A 15,349-nucleotide genomic window follows, 5' to 3' on the forward strand; every position below is an offset into this window, starting at 1 on the left:
CTGGCCTAGCTACTGATTATATACTTATCTTCATTTACATTTGCTTTCATTATTAAAAAAAATTACATTTACATGGTTGAAAATATAAAGGCTTAAGAGGTTATACAGGTCTACAAACCCCAACTCCTCCCACCCACCCCCTGCAGGCAACAAGTGTTACTAGTTTTCTGAGGCTCTTTACAAAGATACCATATGCATACATATGCAGATATGTACATTTATTCTCTTTTCAAAACATCCTTTTGTTTTTTACCTAAATGGTAGCATATATACAATGTTTTACACTTGCTTTTTGTACTTAACATATTTTGGAGATCATGCCACATCTTTATAGGAAGACCTTTGTAATTTTTTTATGTCTACACAGTAGTTCACTTTATGGATATACCACAATCTAACAACACTAATCTCTTACTACTACAAATAATATTGTAAGCATTAATATGACAAGCAATATTTATTTTTAAAAAATAAACCTGTCATAACAGTATTGTTTTCATTACCAAAATTACAGGAGTTTCCATAACCTGTCAGTAAGCTATTTAATTAAACATCAAAAAAAAATGGCTCATGGAAACAATTAATTTACTTTAGAAATTTGGACCCAGAGTTATAGGATGGAATCATAAAAGCACTAGGTTTACTTTCCAATAAAGTAAACCTTTATTTATTCCAATAAAGCAATGTTTCTGCAAAGATAAATGATATGTCTAAAGTTAACTATTCTATTTTTCTTTGCTACTCAAATTATCTCTGGGTTTTAAAAGAAATATCAAAAATAATTGTAAAGCAATTTAAGAATTTATGTAAAAAAGAACAACCTCCACCTGTCACCCTCAGAAACAGTCACAAGACTGCAGCTGCACAATCTGGAACGAAGCATCACTTAGCAGTAATTGTAAGCTGCTGATTCTGAAAACCACAGTGGCCCTTTAAGAGAGCTCAGCTTAGGGGCGCCTGGGTGGCTCAGTGGGTTAAAGCCTCTGCCTTGGGCTCAGGTCGTGATCCCAGGGTCCTGGGATCGAGCCCCGCTTCAGGCTCCCTGCTCAGCGGGAGGCCTGCTTCTCCCTCTCCCAATCACCCTGCTTGTGTTCCCTCTCTCACTGTGTCTCTCTCTGTCAAATAAAAAAAAAAAAAAAAAAAAAACTTAAAAAAAAAGGAATATGCTAACATTTTAGAAATTAAAAGGGTTAAAATTTTGTGGGTTTTAATTCAATACTTTCCTTTCACTTCATATAAAAATACAAAAATTCCTTAAAGTATGAATTGATACATAATATTTTTAGAGGGCTAGTTAGAGTATGTAACCAAAGTTAGAGTATGTAAACAAAGTCTTCATGCCCTCTAGTCTAATAATTGTCTTCTGAGAATTTGTGCCAAAGTACAAATCCTAGATGATCATTCAACCAATATTTTTAAGCTATCTCCTATGAGTTATTAGATACTGTTCTAGAAAAACAACAGTGGATAAAACATGTCCCTGCTGTCATGGAACTTAAATTATGGGAGGAGAGAAAAATAATAAATGTATTTTTAAAATACAAATTTTAGGGTGCCTGGGTGGCTCAGTCGGTTAAGCATCAGCTCAGGTCATGATCCCAGGGTCCTGAAATCTAGTCCCGCATCGGGCTCCCTGCTCAGAGAGCCTTTCTCCCTCTGCCTCTCCCCCTGCTTGTGCTCTCTCTCTCTCTCAAATAAATAAATAAAAATCTTTTTTAAAAAATGAAATAAAATATAAATTTTATATAAAAATATATAAAAATTTCAGGTATTGATATTAGTTTTTTTTTAAAGCAGGGCATGAGAGTAAAATGATGAGATATTTAACAAAGAAAAAGCAACCAGGGAAGAAAGTCTCTTAGATGACATGAATGAACAGATAGCTATCTGGGGAACAGTAACTGCAAATGCCCTGGGATAAGTTCTCTCAAACCAGCCCAATATATTACCATCACATTGAATGTTAAGTAAAAGCCAATTGTGAGTACCTAGATTCTGGTCAAAGAAATCTGTGAGGTTTGTTTGTTTGTTTTTTCAAACAGCTAGCAAATTTTGACTTTCAAAAATTTTACCTTTAATAATAAACTTTTTTACTATTACAGCATTATCTATAGTTGGAAACGACAGAAATGTCATACAGTTATTACTAAATTGGTTACATGATAAGTGCATTCATAAGATGGGATACTTTAAAAATATTAAAATAACATTTTTAAATCATGTTCCAAAATAGTGAGTGGTACAGAAAGTGAAAAGAGTAATTTATTAATCAGTGCATATAGTAGCCCAATTTTATTTTGAAAATATGTACATATATATATGCATTTGAACTATTTCATGATAGGCTTTTATATATGCAGAAAAGAAGACTACCTCTCAAATAGTGAGATAATAGTTATTATATTTAAGTGGTATAACTATGCACAATTTTTATCTTCTTTGGACTTTTCTATGTTTTCCAAATACCGCAAACGTATTATTTTAATATACATAGGGTGAAACTACAAGTTATTTTCAAAATAAACATTTTAAAAGGTAGAATCTTGGTTCTGACCAGAAAATGAAAACCAGGAAGCATTTGAGTTCCATTAGTTTCTTTTCTGCATGTTTGGTTCATTTTGGGACTGAGAACAGGGGAACTAAAAAAGTTATGAAGTACCTGGCTGGATCAGTCAGTAGAGCAAGTGACTCTTGATTTCGGAGTTGAGAGTTCAAGCCCCACATTAGGAGTAGAGTTTACTTTAAGAAAAAAAAAAGTTCTGGAAAAGTGATTATACTTACATTCCTGTTTGAAGGTGAAATACTCTGTAAGATGCCTGCATTCATGATTTCCTCGAAGCAGAAACACTGTTTTGGGGTGATTAATTTTTAAACTCCATAAAAACAGCACACACTGTAAGACAAATATAAGGATAAATTTTTATACATGACCATGATAACACATAAAGACAATTTATAGGAATTCAAATGACTTGCTATAATGGCATAGCTCATTGCTATTCCCAAACTGAAACATGAAAACTTCCAGCTTTTTGAATGTGACATGCTATTGCCCTAGTCTAGTAAGTAGGCTCCATACATACTTCTCCTTAATTTCTATTCCAATGTTCTATCCAAATATCTAGAACTCTGTGACAAAGCCATTCATATACACACACACACCCCTATGTCCTAAAATCTGTATTTTATTTAATGAAGAAACACCAGAGACATTTCCACTAAAATAAGGAATGAGACAAGGATATCCACTATCTTCTGCTACTATTCAACACTAAACTAGAGGTATTAGCTAATTGAATTGGACAAGAGAAATTAATTAGAGGTTTAAGAATGGGTTAAAAAAACTCTATTTGAAGATGATATAATAATAGTATATCTAACAATGGAATACTATGCAGCCATCAAAAGAAATGAAATCTTGCCATTTGCAATGACGTGGATGGAACTAGAGGGTATTATGCTTAGTGAAATAAGTCAATTGGAGAAAGACAACTGTCATATGATCTCCCTGATGTGAGGAAGTGGAGATACAACGTGGGGGGTTTGGGGGTTAGGAAAAGAATAAATAAAACAAGATGGGATCAGGAGGGAGACAAACCATAAGAGACTCTTAATCTCACAAAACAAACCGAGGGTTGCCGGGGGTAGGGGGGTAGGAGAGGGTGGTGGGGTTATGGACATTGGGGAGGGTATGTGCCATGGTGAGTGCTGTGAAGTGTGTAAATCTGGCGATTCACAGACCTGTACCACTGGGGCTAATAATACATTATATGTTTATTAAAAAATTAAAAAATTATTTAAAAAATAAAAAAATAATAATAGTATATCTGAAAAACCCTAGGAAAAGATCAATGATAAAACTAACCCAAATAGAGCACCTGGGTGACTCAGCTGGTTAAGCAACTGCCTTCGGCTCGGGTCATGGTCCCAGAGTCCTAGGATCAAGTCCCACATCAGGCTCCCAGCTCCATGGGGAGTCTGCTTCTCCCTCTGACCTCTCCTCTCATGCTCTCTCTCCCTCTGTCTCTCTCTCTCTCAAAATAAATAAATAAAAATCTTAAAAAAAAAAAAACTAACTTAAATAATAAAAGAACTCAGCAATAAGGCAGGATATAAAATATACAAAATCAATAGCCTTCATATACACAATCAATAGGCACATGGTAGAGAAAACTCCATCAACAATAGAGCAAAGAAGATTAAGTATATAGGAATGCAAGACTAAGCATATAGGAATAAATTTAGTAAGAAATGTGCAAAATTAATACCAAGAAAAACTTAAAATCCTCCTGAAATATACAAAAATAGGCAAGAACAAATGGAAAAATACCCTTGTTTTTGGATAGGATGATTCAGCATTAGTTCCTCCTAATTTATAAAATTATTACAATTCCAATAAAAATACCAACAAGCTATTTTATGGAGTTAGACAAGGTGATACTAAAATTTCTATGGAAAAATAAACATGCAAGAACAGCCAGGAAACAGCCAAGAAAAAAACATCAAAAAAAGAGAACTACATGGGAAGGGGAACTAGTCCCATTTGACATTAAAAGATATTATAAAGCTTCTATAATTAAAACAGTGGTACTGGAACATATATAGGTAAATAAAATGGAATAAAATAGTCCAGAAATTAATTCAAGTGCGTACAGAATTCTGGTATAATCCTAGATCACTAGGAATAATGACCGACTTCCTTTTTTTTTTCTTTAAGATTTTATTTATTTATTTGAGAGAGAAAAAGTACACACGTGTGCACAAGCAGGAAGCCCAGTGTGGGGCTCTTCACAGAACTTGATCCTACGATCCCATGACCCTGAGATCATGACCAGAGCTGAAGTCAGATGTTTAACTGACTAAGCCACTAGGTGCCCCTAATGATGGACTAATTAATAAATGTCTCTGGGACTACTGGTGCCATTCAAAAAAATTAGATCCATAACCTACATAATATATAATAAATGAAAAATGAACAAGGGAGCTAATGGTATCAATATGAAACCATTTAAGTTCTATAAGAAAAAACAGTGAGGAGTACGTGGGTGGCTCAAGTTGGTTAAGTGTGTCTGCCTTCAACTCAGGTCATGATCTCCAGGTTCTGGAATCGAGCCCCACATCAGGCTTCCTGCTCAGCAGGGAGTCTGCTTGTCCCTCTCCCTCTGCCTCTCCTCCTGCTTGTGCTTTCTCTCTCTCCCTCTCAAATAAATAATTGGCAAAAACTGATAAAACTAAACATTCATTTAACTTTTGACCTACCCTGAAGATACACCTCCAACAATAAGAAAATACATAGGCACAAAGTTGCAGTATTGCTTGTAATATAGCAAAATTTTGGAAACAACCTAAATGACCATACACAGGGCAGACGGTTGAGCAAATTATGACATGCTCACACAAGAAAGTACCATGAAGCTACGGAAAAAAAGAAACAAAAAACAAAAACCAAACCAGACAGAAAGATCTCTATAAACTGATTTGGAACAATTTCCAAAATATACTATGAACTGAAAAAAGCAAAGTGCAAAAGAGTATGCTACCGTTTCTGTAATAAAGAAGAAATATAAGAAATACACATGTATTGGGATGCCTGGGTGGCTTAGTCGTTAAGCGTCTGCCTTCGGTCTAGGTCATAATCCCAGGATCCTGGGATTGAGCCCCACATCGAGCTCCCTGCTCAGCGGGAAGCCTGCTTCTTCCTCTCCCACTTCCCCTGCCCTTGCTTGTGTTCCCTCTCTCTGTGTCTCTATCAAATAAATACATAAAATCTTAAAAAAAAACCAAAAACAGTTTTTTTTTTAAAAAAGAAATACACATACATTTATTCATTTGTGCAGAAGAAATACAGGAAGCATAAATCAGAAACTGAAGTTACCTATAGTGGGCACAGACGAAAGGGGTGGGAAAAAGGGGGCACTGGGAAGAGTTTAAGAGCACTGAGGAGGGAGCAATGCTTCTCAAAGGATAACATTTTGGATAGCTTGGACTTCTAGAACAACAGTAAAGTTTTACACATGCCCCCCCAAAATAAATAATTAAATCAACCAGCATGTGAAAGAAACCCCAAGCAGAATACAAACAGTAATAAATCTAACTGTATTATAAATAGATAAAGCAACAAAGGGTATGGGAAAAAAAGAACTAACCAAAGTAACTTTTTGGAAAATAGCATTTTGTCTACATACTACAAGGCTGAAGATGTAGAGAAATATACACCATATATACTGTATCTCTAGTTAGTAAATCTGTTTTTACAGCATGAATTGGCTTTATATACTTATTTCATGGGTATACTAGGATTGAACAGACAAATGAATATATTGTAGGTAATGGGAATAGGAAAGGAATGAAGACTAGACTCAATCTTGTGATGTTGGACTGGAATCAAAACTTACTCTTTTGGGAGCCTACTTCCTCCTCTCTCTCTCTGCCTGCCTTTCTGCCTACTTGTAATCTCTGTCTGTCAAATAAAAACAAAACAAAACAAAACAAAAAAAACTTACTCTTTTTAGGGTATATACAGATAGATATAGAAACAAATAAAAATGTGGGTATATGTGCAGGTTAGTTTGTTTGTATCTATTTCCTATCTCCTCCTGACAGGGCCTAGGACCTCAAAATCACTATGTGTATTGATTTTGGGACTACAAATAAATTTTAGCAAGAAGGCATATATGCAAACACAGAACCTGCAAACAATGATCAATCATATATACTCATCATGAAATATACATTATCTCACACACAGTCTCCAAACACAAGCAACAACTGACAGGACTATGGTAAGAATCAGATAATCAATAACTGGAGCTGGCAATTTTGATACTCAAAAGCAACTCCTAATTAAGCGGACAAAAATAATGAAAATTACAAGGAACAATTCAATGCAAACAGAATTTTTCAACTGCAATTTCAAACAATTGCAATGCAAACAGAATGCATTATTTTCAAGTATATATAAGACAGCCACAAAGGGGCACCTGGCTGGCTCACTTGGTAGAACATGTCAACTATTGATCTCGGGGCTGTGCGTTCAAGCCCCATGTTGCATATAGAGAGTATTCAAAAAAAAAAAAAAATGGTCACAAAAATCTACTAGGTACCTCATCACAAAGGGAGTCTCAAAAAAATTCCTAAGTATGAGTATTATTCAGGTTATGTTCTCTAATTAAATTACATTCATTAGAATCAGTAACAAAATATTAACTCTAATAAAAAAATCCTGCATGACTGGAAACAAAAAAATATTACTTCATTATCCTAGGGTTAAAGAGAATTCTTAAAATATAAAATACTAAATGATAATAGGGGCGCCTGGGTGGCTCAGTGGGTTAAAGCCTCTGCCTTCGGCTCAGGTCATGATCCCAGGGTCCTGGGATAGAGCCCCTCATCGGGCTCTCTGCTCAGTGGGGAGCCTGCTTCCTCCTCTCTCTCTCTCTGCCTGCCTCTCCTCCAACTTGAGATTTCTGTCTGCCAAATAAATAAATAAAATCTTTAAAAAATAATAATAAATGATAATAAAAACATACTTATCAAAATCTGTGGGACCCGATAGAACAGCACTTAAAGGGCAATATACACTGACAAGTACACTTATTTTTTAAAAAACAGATATGGATATATGTTTGTAAATGTCTAATCTGCATCTTAAAGGTCAAACAAGAAACTCCTAACAGTGATTATAAGACTGGAATGGCTAATACATGAGGAGATGCTCAATTTCATCAATAATTGGAGAAATACTAACTCAAACAATAACATACTATTTTAGACTCATCATTTATACTCAAAAATATTAGAAAATGAGACAAAACCAAATTCTGGAGAGAAGGCTGTAAGGAAATATGAACTCTTAGTGTTACAGGAAGGCACATAGATCAGTACAGCTATTCTGAAGAGGAATCTGTGATTGTCAATTCAAAAATGAAAGCATATACCCTTTTCCCTGACAATTCCACTCTTGTTGATAAACCACAGAGAAACTACAACATGGGAACATCAGTGGATTTATATAAGAATATCCATCACAGAAACGTTCACTGTGGAAAGAAACTGCAGGCGACATAGGTGTCTGCCATCGAGAATAAATAACTACAATGTCAGAGATGTAAACTATGGAATACTATGCAGCAGGCAGAAAGCAATGACCCAGAGTACCTGGATGAATCTAAAAACATCACGGTAAGTGAAAAACATCCAAATTAACAGAAACAAAGCTACAGCAGTGGTTCTCAGTGTGCTCACATTCATCTCAAGTGTGGTACATTGGCATCACATGGCAACTTTTTAGAAACAGAGATTTTCAGACTCTATCTCAGATCTAGTGAATCAGAAATTCCAGGTGGGGCCCAGCAATCTGTTTTGGAGCAACTGCTCCAGGAAATTATGATGCATGCTAACGTATGGGGACCACTGAATAAGCACCATAATACTAATGTAAAATTAAAATACTTTATCCGCCAAAACGTTACATATTAAAAAATTAATGTAATGTATTCTATGTATTCTCTGGTATATACTAAACATAACAGAAACATACATAATGGAAAGAGGGAGAAAAAAATAGAGTTCACAGATAAGAAAAAAAGTAAAACAGCAGAGAGGGATTTTGTAATGACTAGTAACAAATGTGTCATGACCTGAAGAGTTTGATTAATTCAACTGGGATTATCCCACCTCCCAAAAAAGAAAGGCTTTAAAATTCTAAATCCAGGTACTTCTCAATAAACCTAATATAAGTCACCGACATCTCTTGTCCACGCTTATTGGATTCAATTCCTAACTGGCCTCCTTGTACCCACTCTTAGGCTTCCATTCAGTTTACCACGAAACAGCCAGAATAACTGTTTTGTTTTGTTTGTTTTAGAGAGAGAGGGGAAGGAAAGAGGCAGAGGGAGAGTGAGAATCTTAAGCAGGCTCCATGCCCAAGAGGAGCCTGACATGGGGCTCAGCTCAATCTCACAACCCTGAGATCATGACCTGAGCCGAATTCAAGAGTCAGATGCTTAACCAACGGAGCCACCCAGGTGCCCTCAGAGAAACAGTTTTAAAACATAAATACAAGGGGCACCTGGGTGGCTCTGTGGGTTAAGCCTCTGCCTTCAGCTCAGGTCATGATCCCAGGGTCTTGGGATCGAGCCCCACATCGGGCTCTCCACTCAGCAGAGAGTCTGCTTTCCCCTCTCTGCCTGCCTCTCTGCCTACTTGTGATCTCTATCTGTCAAATAAATAAATAAAATCTTTAAAAAAAAACATAAATACAAATATATCATTCCCTAGCTCCAATCTCCAATGGCTTCCTACCACATTCAGAATCAAACCCAAACTCCTTACTACGGTTTGTGAGGCCTGACATCATCTAACCCCTTCCTATCTCTCTGATACATTGTCTACAACTTCCCCATTATTCCGTCTAGCCGAACTGGCCTTGTTACTATTGGTGGACTGCATTAGGCTGGCTCCAACCTCAGTACCTTTACACTTCATAGGTCCTCTGCAGGAATGTACTCACCCCTCCCCGGACCCCCACCACAAAGGCATGGCTCATTCCCTCAGGTCTTTCAAGTTTCTACTCATGGGTTACCACCTCCTCAAATAGGCCTTCCCTAATCTCCATCTAAATTAGCTATCCTTGACACTCTTTTAGTCCCTTACCCTGACTTTTCACAGGCATAAACGAATACACCATGCTGTCCCTTCAACAGAAAACACAGTACAGGACTTGGCTTTTGCTTGTTCATCTCCATCCCCAGACTTTAACAGTGTTTCTCAACAGAAGCACTACTGACAATTTGAAGAGCATGGTTCTTTGTTGTTTAGAAGTTTCCTGCATATTCGATGATGTGTTTTTCCCTGGACCCAGTTCATTAAATACCAGTAGGACCTCTCAAGTATTGTGACAAACTATTCATTCGTATGTCTGTACATAATTATGTGTACATCTGCAGTATTTCTCAAAAATGGAACTGTTGGATCAAAATATGTGTACATTTTGAGACAGACACTGCAAAACAAACATGAAACTTAAATATGTAGACACATACAAATATACTTAGATGACTTTTTTTTCTTTTTTTTGGTTGACTTTTGTTTTTGACATATCAACCTACACAGAATATTCCAAAGAAAAAGTACATTAAATTCTAAATGAAATAAATCAGGCTGAGAAAAACAAAGACCATATGATTTCACTTCTGTGTGGAATCCAACACAAAGCAATGGAATAAATAAACAAACATACAAAAAGCAGAATCATACCTATAAATACAAAGAACATACTGATGGCTGCCAGAGGGGAACACACAGATGGTTGTGGGGGGACTCACAAAATGGGTGAAAGGAAGTAGGAGGTATATCCTTCTAGTTATTGAATAAGTCATAGAAACAAGAGATACAGCATAGGGAAGTCAAGATTATGGTAAAGCACTGTATGGTAGCTACACTTGTGGTGAGCATAGACTTATAAACTTGTTGAATCACTACGTTGTACACTTGAAACTAATACAACATTGTGTGTTAACTACACTCAAAAAAAGGACATTAGGGCGCCTGAGTGGCTCAGTGGGTTAAGCCGCTGCCTTCGGCTCAGGTCATGATCTCAGGGTCCTGGGATCAAGTCCCACATCGGGCTCTCTGCTCAGCAGGGAGCCTGCTTCCCTCTCTCTCTCTCTGCCTGCTTCTCTGTTACTTGTGATCTCTCTCTGTCAAATAAATAAATAAAATCTTAAAAAAAAAAAAGGACATTAAATTCATATATAAACTTAAAAAGCACATTCTCTTTTTCTCTATTTCCCAGCCAAGAACATGATATATCTTTTTATTTAACAAGGTCTTTGTTTCTGACTCCTGAAAAAACCAAGTCACCTTTTTGAAGTAATGAGATATATAAAAGCACAATTCATATCCATATTTCAGTGTAATTTGATTGATGCACTTCTTGGCCTCTAATCTGAAGTTTTATTTCCTTATATATGCAATTGCACAATTATCTTGTATAATTCAATTATAGGCTCATGATTTTTAAAAAATATTTTATTTATTTGAGAGAGCAAGCATGAACGGCGTGGAGGATCAGAGGAAGAGAGAGAAGCAGACTCCCCACTGAGCAGGGAGCCCAATATGGGGGGTTGATCCCAGGACCCTGGGATCATGACCCGAGCTGAAAGCAGCCGGTTAACCAACTGAGCCACCCAGTCCCCTCTACAGGCTCATGATTATCAGATTTGTTCAGACACTCAAAAATCACTTCTTTATCTCAGTGTGAACAGAATTTGTACTCCACTTCAACAATCCTTTCTGTATGTCAACAATTATTCATTAGTTGTCAACATGTCAACATGTCAACAATTGATCATCAAATAACATTTACATCACCTAGACATCTAAGAACATTTTCTCTTTGATGACACCTACACATTTAGTATAACATATCCTATGCTGTATTATTGACTATATTTTCTGTGATATACATTTCATCCTTGTGACTTATTTATCTTACAACTGGAATTCTGTATCTCTTAATCCCCTCTATTTTACCCAACTCCCTACATCCCGCCCCCTCTGACAACCACCAGTTTGTTCTCTGTGTTTATAAGTCTGCTTCTGTTTTGTTTGTTCATTTGTTTTGTAGATTCCACATATAAGTGAAATCATATACTATTTGTCTTTGTCTTGTTTCACTTCACATAATATCCTCTAGATCCATCCATGTTGTTGCAAAGGGCCACATTCCATTCTCTTTTATGTTGGAGTAATATTCTATTATATCCAGTATATATATATATACAGACCACATTTTCTTTACCCATTCATCTACTGATGGACACTTAGGTCACTTGGAATAGAGAAACATTTCAATGATACAGTCTGCAGGTATCATCTCCACCCACCCCAGATATATACTTAAAAGACCTTGGAAATTTACTGAGCAGCAGGGAAACAATTATTTTCTTAGCTTCTACCACTAATTTTTGTCCTCACAGATGACACTAAATTAATCTGAAGCACTGGCAGGTAACACTGAACTCATCTGATTCATGAATTTAGACCACCCACCTAAAAGTAGAGGACAATCTATTTCTCCTGTATATATTTCTGGCAGCTTTAGAATAACTGCTGCTTCTTTGAATGAGCACTAGGTAAGATAGCTGATTTAGCAGCATCTAGGAGTGATGCTGCACATACAATAAGTCTTTAGCCACCAGAAACTAAGTACAGTGAGACCATCACACTATGAGGCAGAAGCAGAACTAAAGACTACAAGAACATCAAGCAAACTCAATTTCTCATCTCAAACTTATTCTGGCCACATTATAAATTTAGTTACCTGTAGTATTCAAAAGTTACTTCTCTTTTATTTGCCAAGCACATATACCTGAATCAACGGACATTAAATATGAATGTGCTTTGGTTCCACTGTACTCAAGTCTTTGCATTAGGTTCTAAAATAGTTTTATCCTTTATACACAATAGCTTGACTTGAATTCTTTTTTCTTTTTTTTTTTTTTTAAATTTTATTTATTTGACAGAGAGATAGAGATCACAAGTAGGCAGGAGGCAGGCAGAGAGAGCTGAGCAGGGAGCCCGATGCAGGGCTGGATCCCAGGACCCTGAGATCATGACCTGAGCCAAAGGCAGAGGCTTAACCCACTGAGCCACCCAGGTACCCCGAATTCTTTCTTCTTAAAAAAAATATTTTATCTATTTATTTGAGAGAGAGAAAGAGAAAGAGCAGGGGGAGGAGCAAAGGGAGAGGGAAAGAGAGAATTCCAAGCAGGGCTCCAGAGTGGAGCCTGACATGGGGTTCGACCTCACAACGCTGAGATCATGACCTGGGTTGAAATCAACAGTCAGATGCTTAACAAACGGAGCCACCCAGGTGCCCCTACTTTATTTTAATTCTAATCATTTTTTCTCATCATTCAATTTTCCAAATATATTTAAGTAAATTGTGAGTTTCCATTAACTTCATTAACTTTAATCATTTTTTCCTTTAATGAACAATGATTAACTGCTTACTATGTGCAACAATATAAAAAATTATTCCTATAATAAGCTAAGTGCTTGCTTATTTAGCATCGGGCGTTAATCTAAAAGTAAACTGTAGCCCAGCAGCTTATGGTTTTATAATTAAGATCTGCTAATTCAAACCCTGTTTATGGTGAATAACCATTTATGTCATTTATACACAGCCTATACACTATCTACAAGAGGAATGGTTGGTAAGCATTTAAATTATTTGCAAAGCTGGGTTAATACAGCTTTCTAAATGTCTACTACATACAGAAGCTACAAGAAGGAATAGATCTTTCTTCTATAAATGAATACATTTCTCTAACACTTTAATACTGCAAGTATTGAAGTTTACAAATTCTGCCAGTGTTCTCATTTTAATTTCTTCTACTGAAGAAAGGAAAGCAAATTTCTAAAAAAAGACAATATGATGGTTCCAGCGTATCCAGTTTAATTTTTACCTCTATACTGAAATAGCCTCTGTCCACATAATCACCCAGAAAGAGGTAGCGTGTGTTACTAGGTGATCCTCCAACTTCAAACAACTTCATCAGGTCAAAGAATTGTCCATGAATGTCACCACACACTAGGGAAAAAAGGACACAAAGTGAGATGAAAAATTATGTCTTATAAGAGAAATGGCAATACACCAATAAGATCACAGTTTAGCTTTTAAATCACATAAGCTTTTGAATGGAATGTTCTATAATTGTGATCAATCTACCAATACAGAATAGTCCTACTGAAAATATTAGGTATTTTAAATTTTATTTCTTTGATGAATAACAAACATACTGAATAATCCTAAGGCTATCTCATAATTTCTAGAAAAATTATCACATACCTTAGTTGGTTATTTGTAATCATTTTTTCAAATTAGCTCAAATCTAAGTGCCACTATGCAATTACTTCTCATACCTGTGATTGGAGCCTCTACTTCTATCATGGTCTTCTCTTGTCTTAGGATGGCAGCCCCATCATTGATTATCTTTAAGGCTACTTCCTCTTCCAGTCGCCCTTCCTTCACCAAATGGTTTTTCAAAATATCAATTTTAGGTTTCCCATTCTCAAATACTTCCTTCAAAGTAAGCCGTTGGGTTGGAGGAAAGGGAACAGCTAGGAGGAGAGAAAAAGTAATTTAAAATACTTAAATGTACAGAGAACCATGACCCCACTTCTTTATGCAACAAATTAAACCTCACATCCACAACACCAGAAGTATATGGGGAAAGAAATCTGAGATATTATCATACTATAGATGACAGATTCTAGTTTTTAAAAAGGCCACAGTTAAACTCAAAATTATTTAGGAGATGTAGGTGTATCTGTGTATGTATGAATTATGTTTTTACGTATAAACATGAAAGACTTAAAGATGATTCAGAAAATAAACTAAAAGACCAGGGACTAGATGATATGAGTATCTTTTCTCTATGGAAAAGGTGTTAAAAATGAAACTGTGGTTAAAATGAGGAGAAAGAAATCACAGCACTGAAGGTCATTTATTTTTCCATAGAAATGACATAATGGAACCATGTTTTAGGAGTCTGACTTCAACTCCTGATTAGGGGAATCAAAGTTGTATACTTTATTATTAAAAGGTAGTTGACTAAAATATTACTGATAACAAGCACACTCCTAACTGAATAGAGCTGTTCCTGAGAATTACTTGCTATGGTAAAACAGCATAAAGTTGAAGAGGACAGATAAGGAAGGTCTAGTTGTGTTTTGTAATCTGTAAATGCTAAAAACTAACTTCAATTTATTCTTGATATAAAGTTCATGTAATATCATGGTGAACTACCAACTTTAACAGAAAATTTTTTTTGACGTTTTTAAAATTGACCATCATCTCATTGTGTGATGGAAGTCTAGTTAAGATTATAATGTAGTCTACTTTAGATTATCTATGATCTGACATCTACAAGCCTATAAATTATGCATCTAAAAGATAAGCTCATTTTAATTTGTAATTTATGCCTGGTGGTTCTACTTCTAGCTTTATGGTGAGCGGCTCCTGGCTAGCTTAGTCAGAGGAGCGAGCAACTCTTGATCTTGGGGTCGTGAGTTCAAGCACCATGTTGAGATTATTTAAATAAATAAATAAACTTTAAAGGTGACGGGGCACCAAAATGAACAAGACAGTAAACAAATGTGTTGGAAAGGCTGTGGAGAAAGGGCAACACTCTTACACTGTTGATGGGAAAGCAAGTTGGTGCAGCCACTTTGGAAAACAGTGTGGAAATTCCTTAAGAAATTAAAAATAGAGCTACCCTATGACCCTGCAACTTCACTACTGGGTATTTACCCCAGAGATACAGATGGAGTGAAAAGAAGG

At 36.0% G+C, this 15,349-nt stretch overlaps 1 protein-coding gene across 2 annotated transcripts in view; it reads right to left on the bottom strand.

Annotated features, from left to right (window-relative positions):
- The window catches only part of PPP3CC (protein phosphatase 3 catalytic subunit gamma), a 97,635-nt gene that overhangs the window by 43,813 nt on the left and 38,473 nt on the right, over positions 1 to 15,349 (bottom strand). For both annotated transcript variants that reach the window (XM_045996793.1, XM_045996785.1), the window contains exons 2-4: positions 13,930 to 14,127; positions 13,473 to 13,597; positions 2,782 to 2,893 (exon numbers count right to left, since the gene is read on the bottom strand). In XM_045996793.1, coding sequence (XP_045852749.1) covers positions 2,782 to 2,893; positions 13,473 to 13,597; positions 13,930 to 14,127 — 435 coding nt within the window. The remainder of the gene's footprint in view (positions 1 to 2,781; positions 2,894 to 13,472; positions 13,598 to 13,929; positions 14,128 to 15,349) is intronic.

Source organism: Meles meles, chromosome 2, assembly GCF_922984935.1.
Source record: "Meles meles chromosome 2, mMelMel3.1 paternal haplotype, whole genome shotgun sequence".
NCBI classification, from domain to species: domain Eukaryota; kingdom Metazoa; phylum Chordata; class Mammalia; order Carnivora; family Mustelidae; genus Meles; species Meles meles.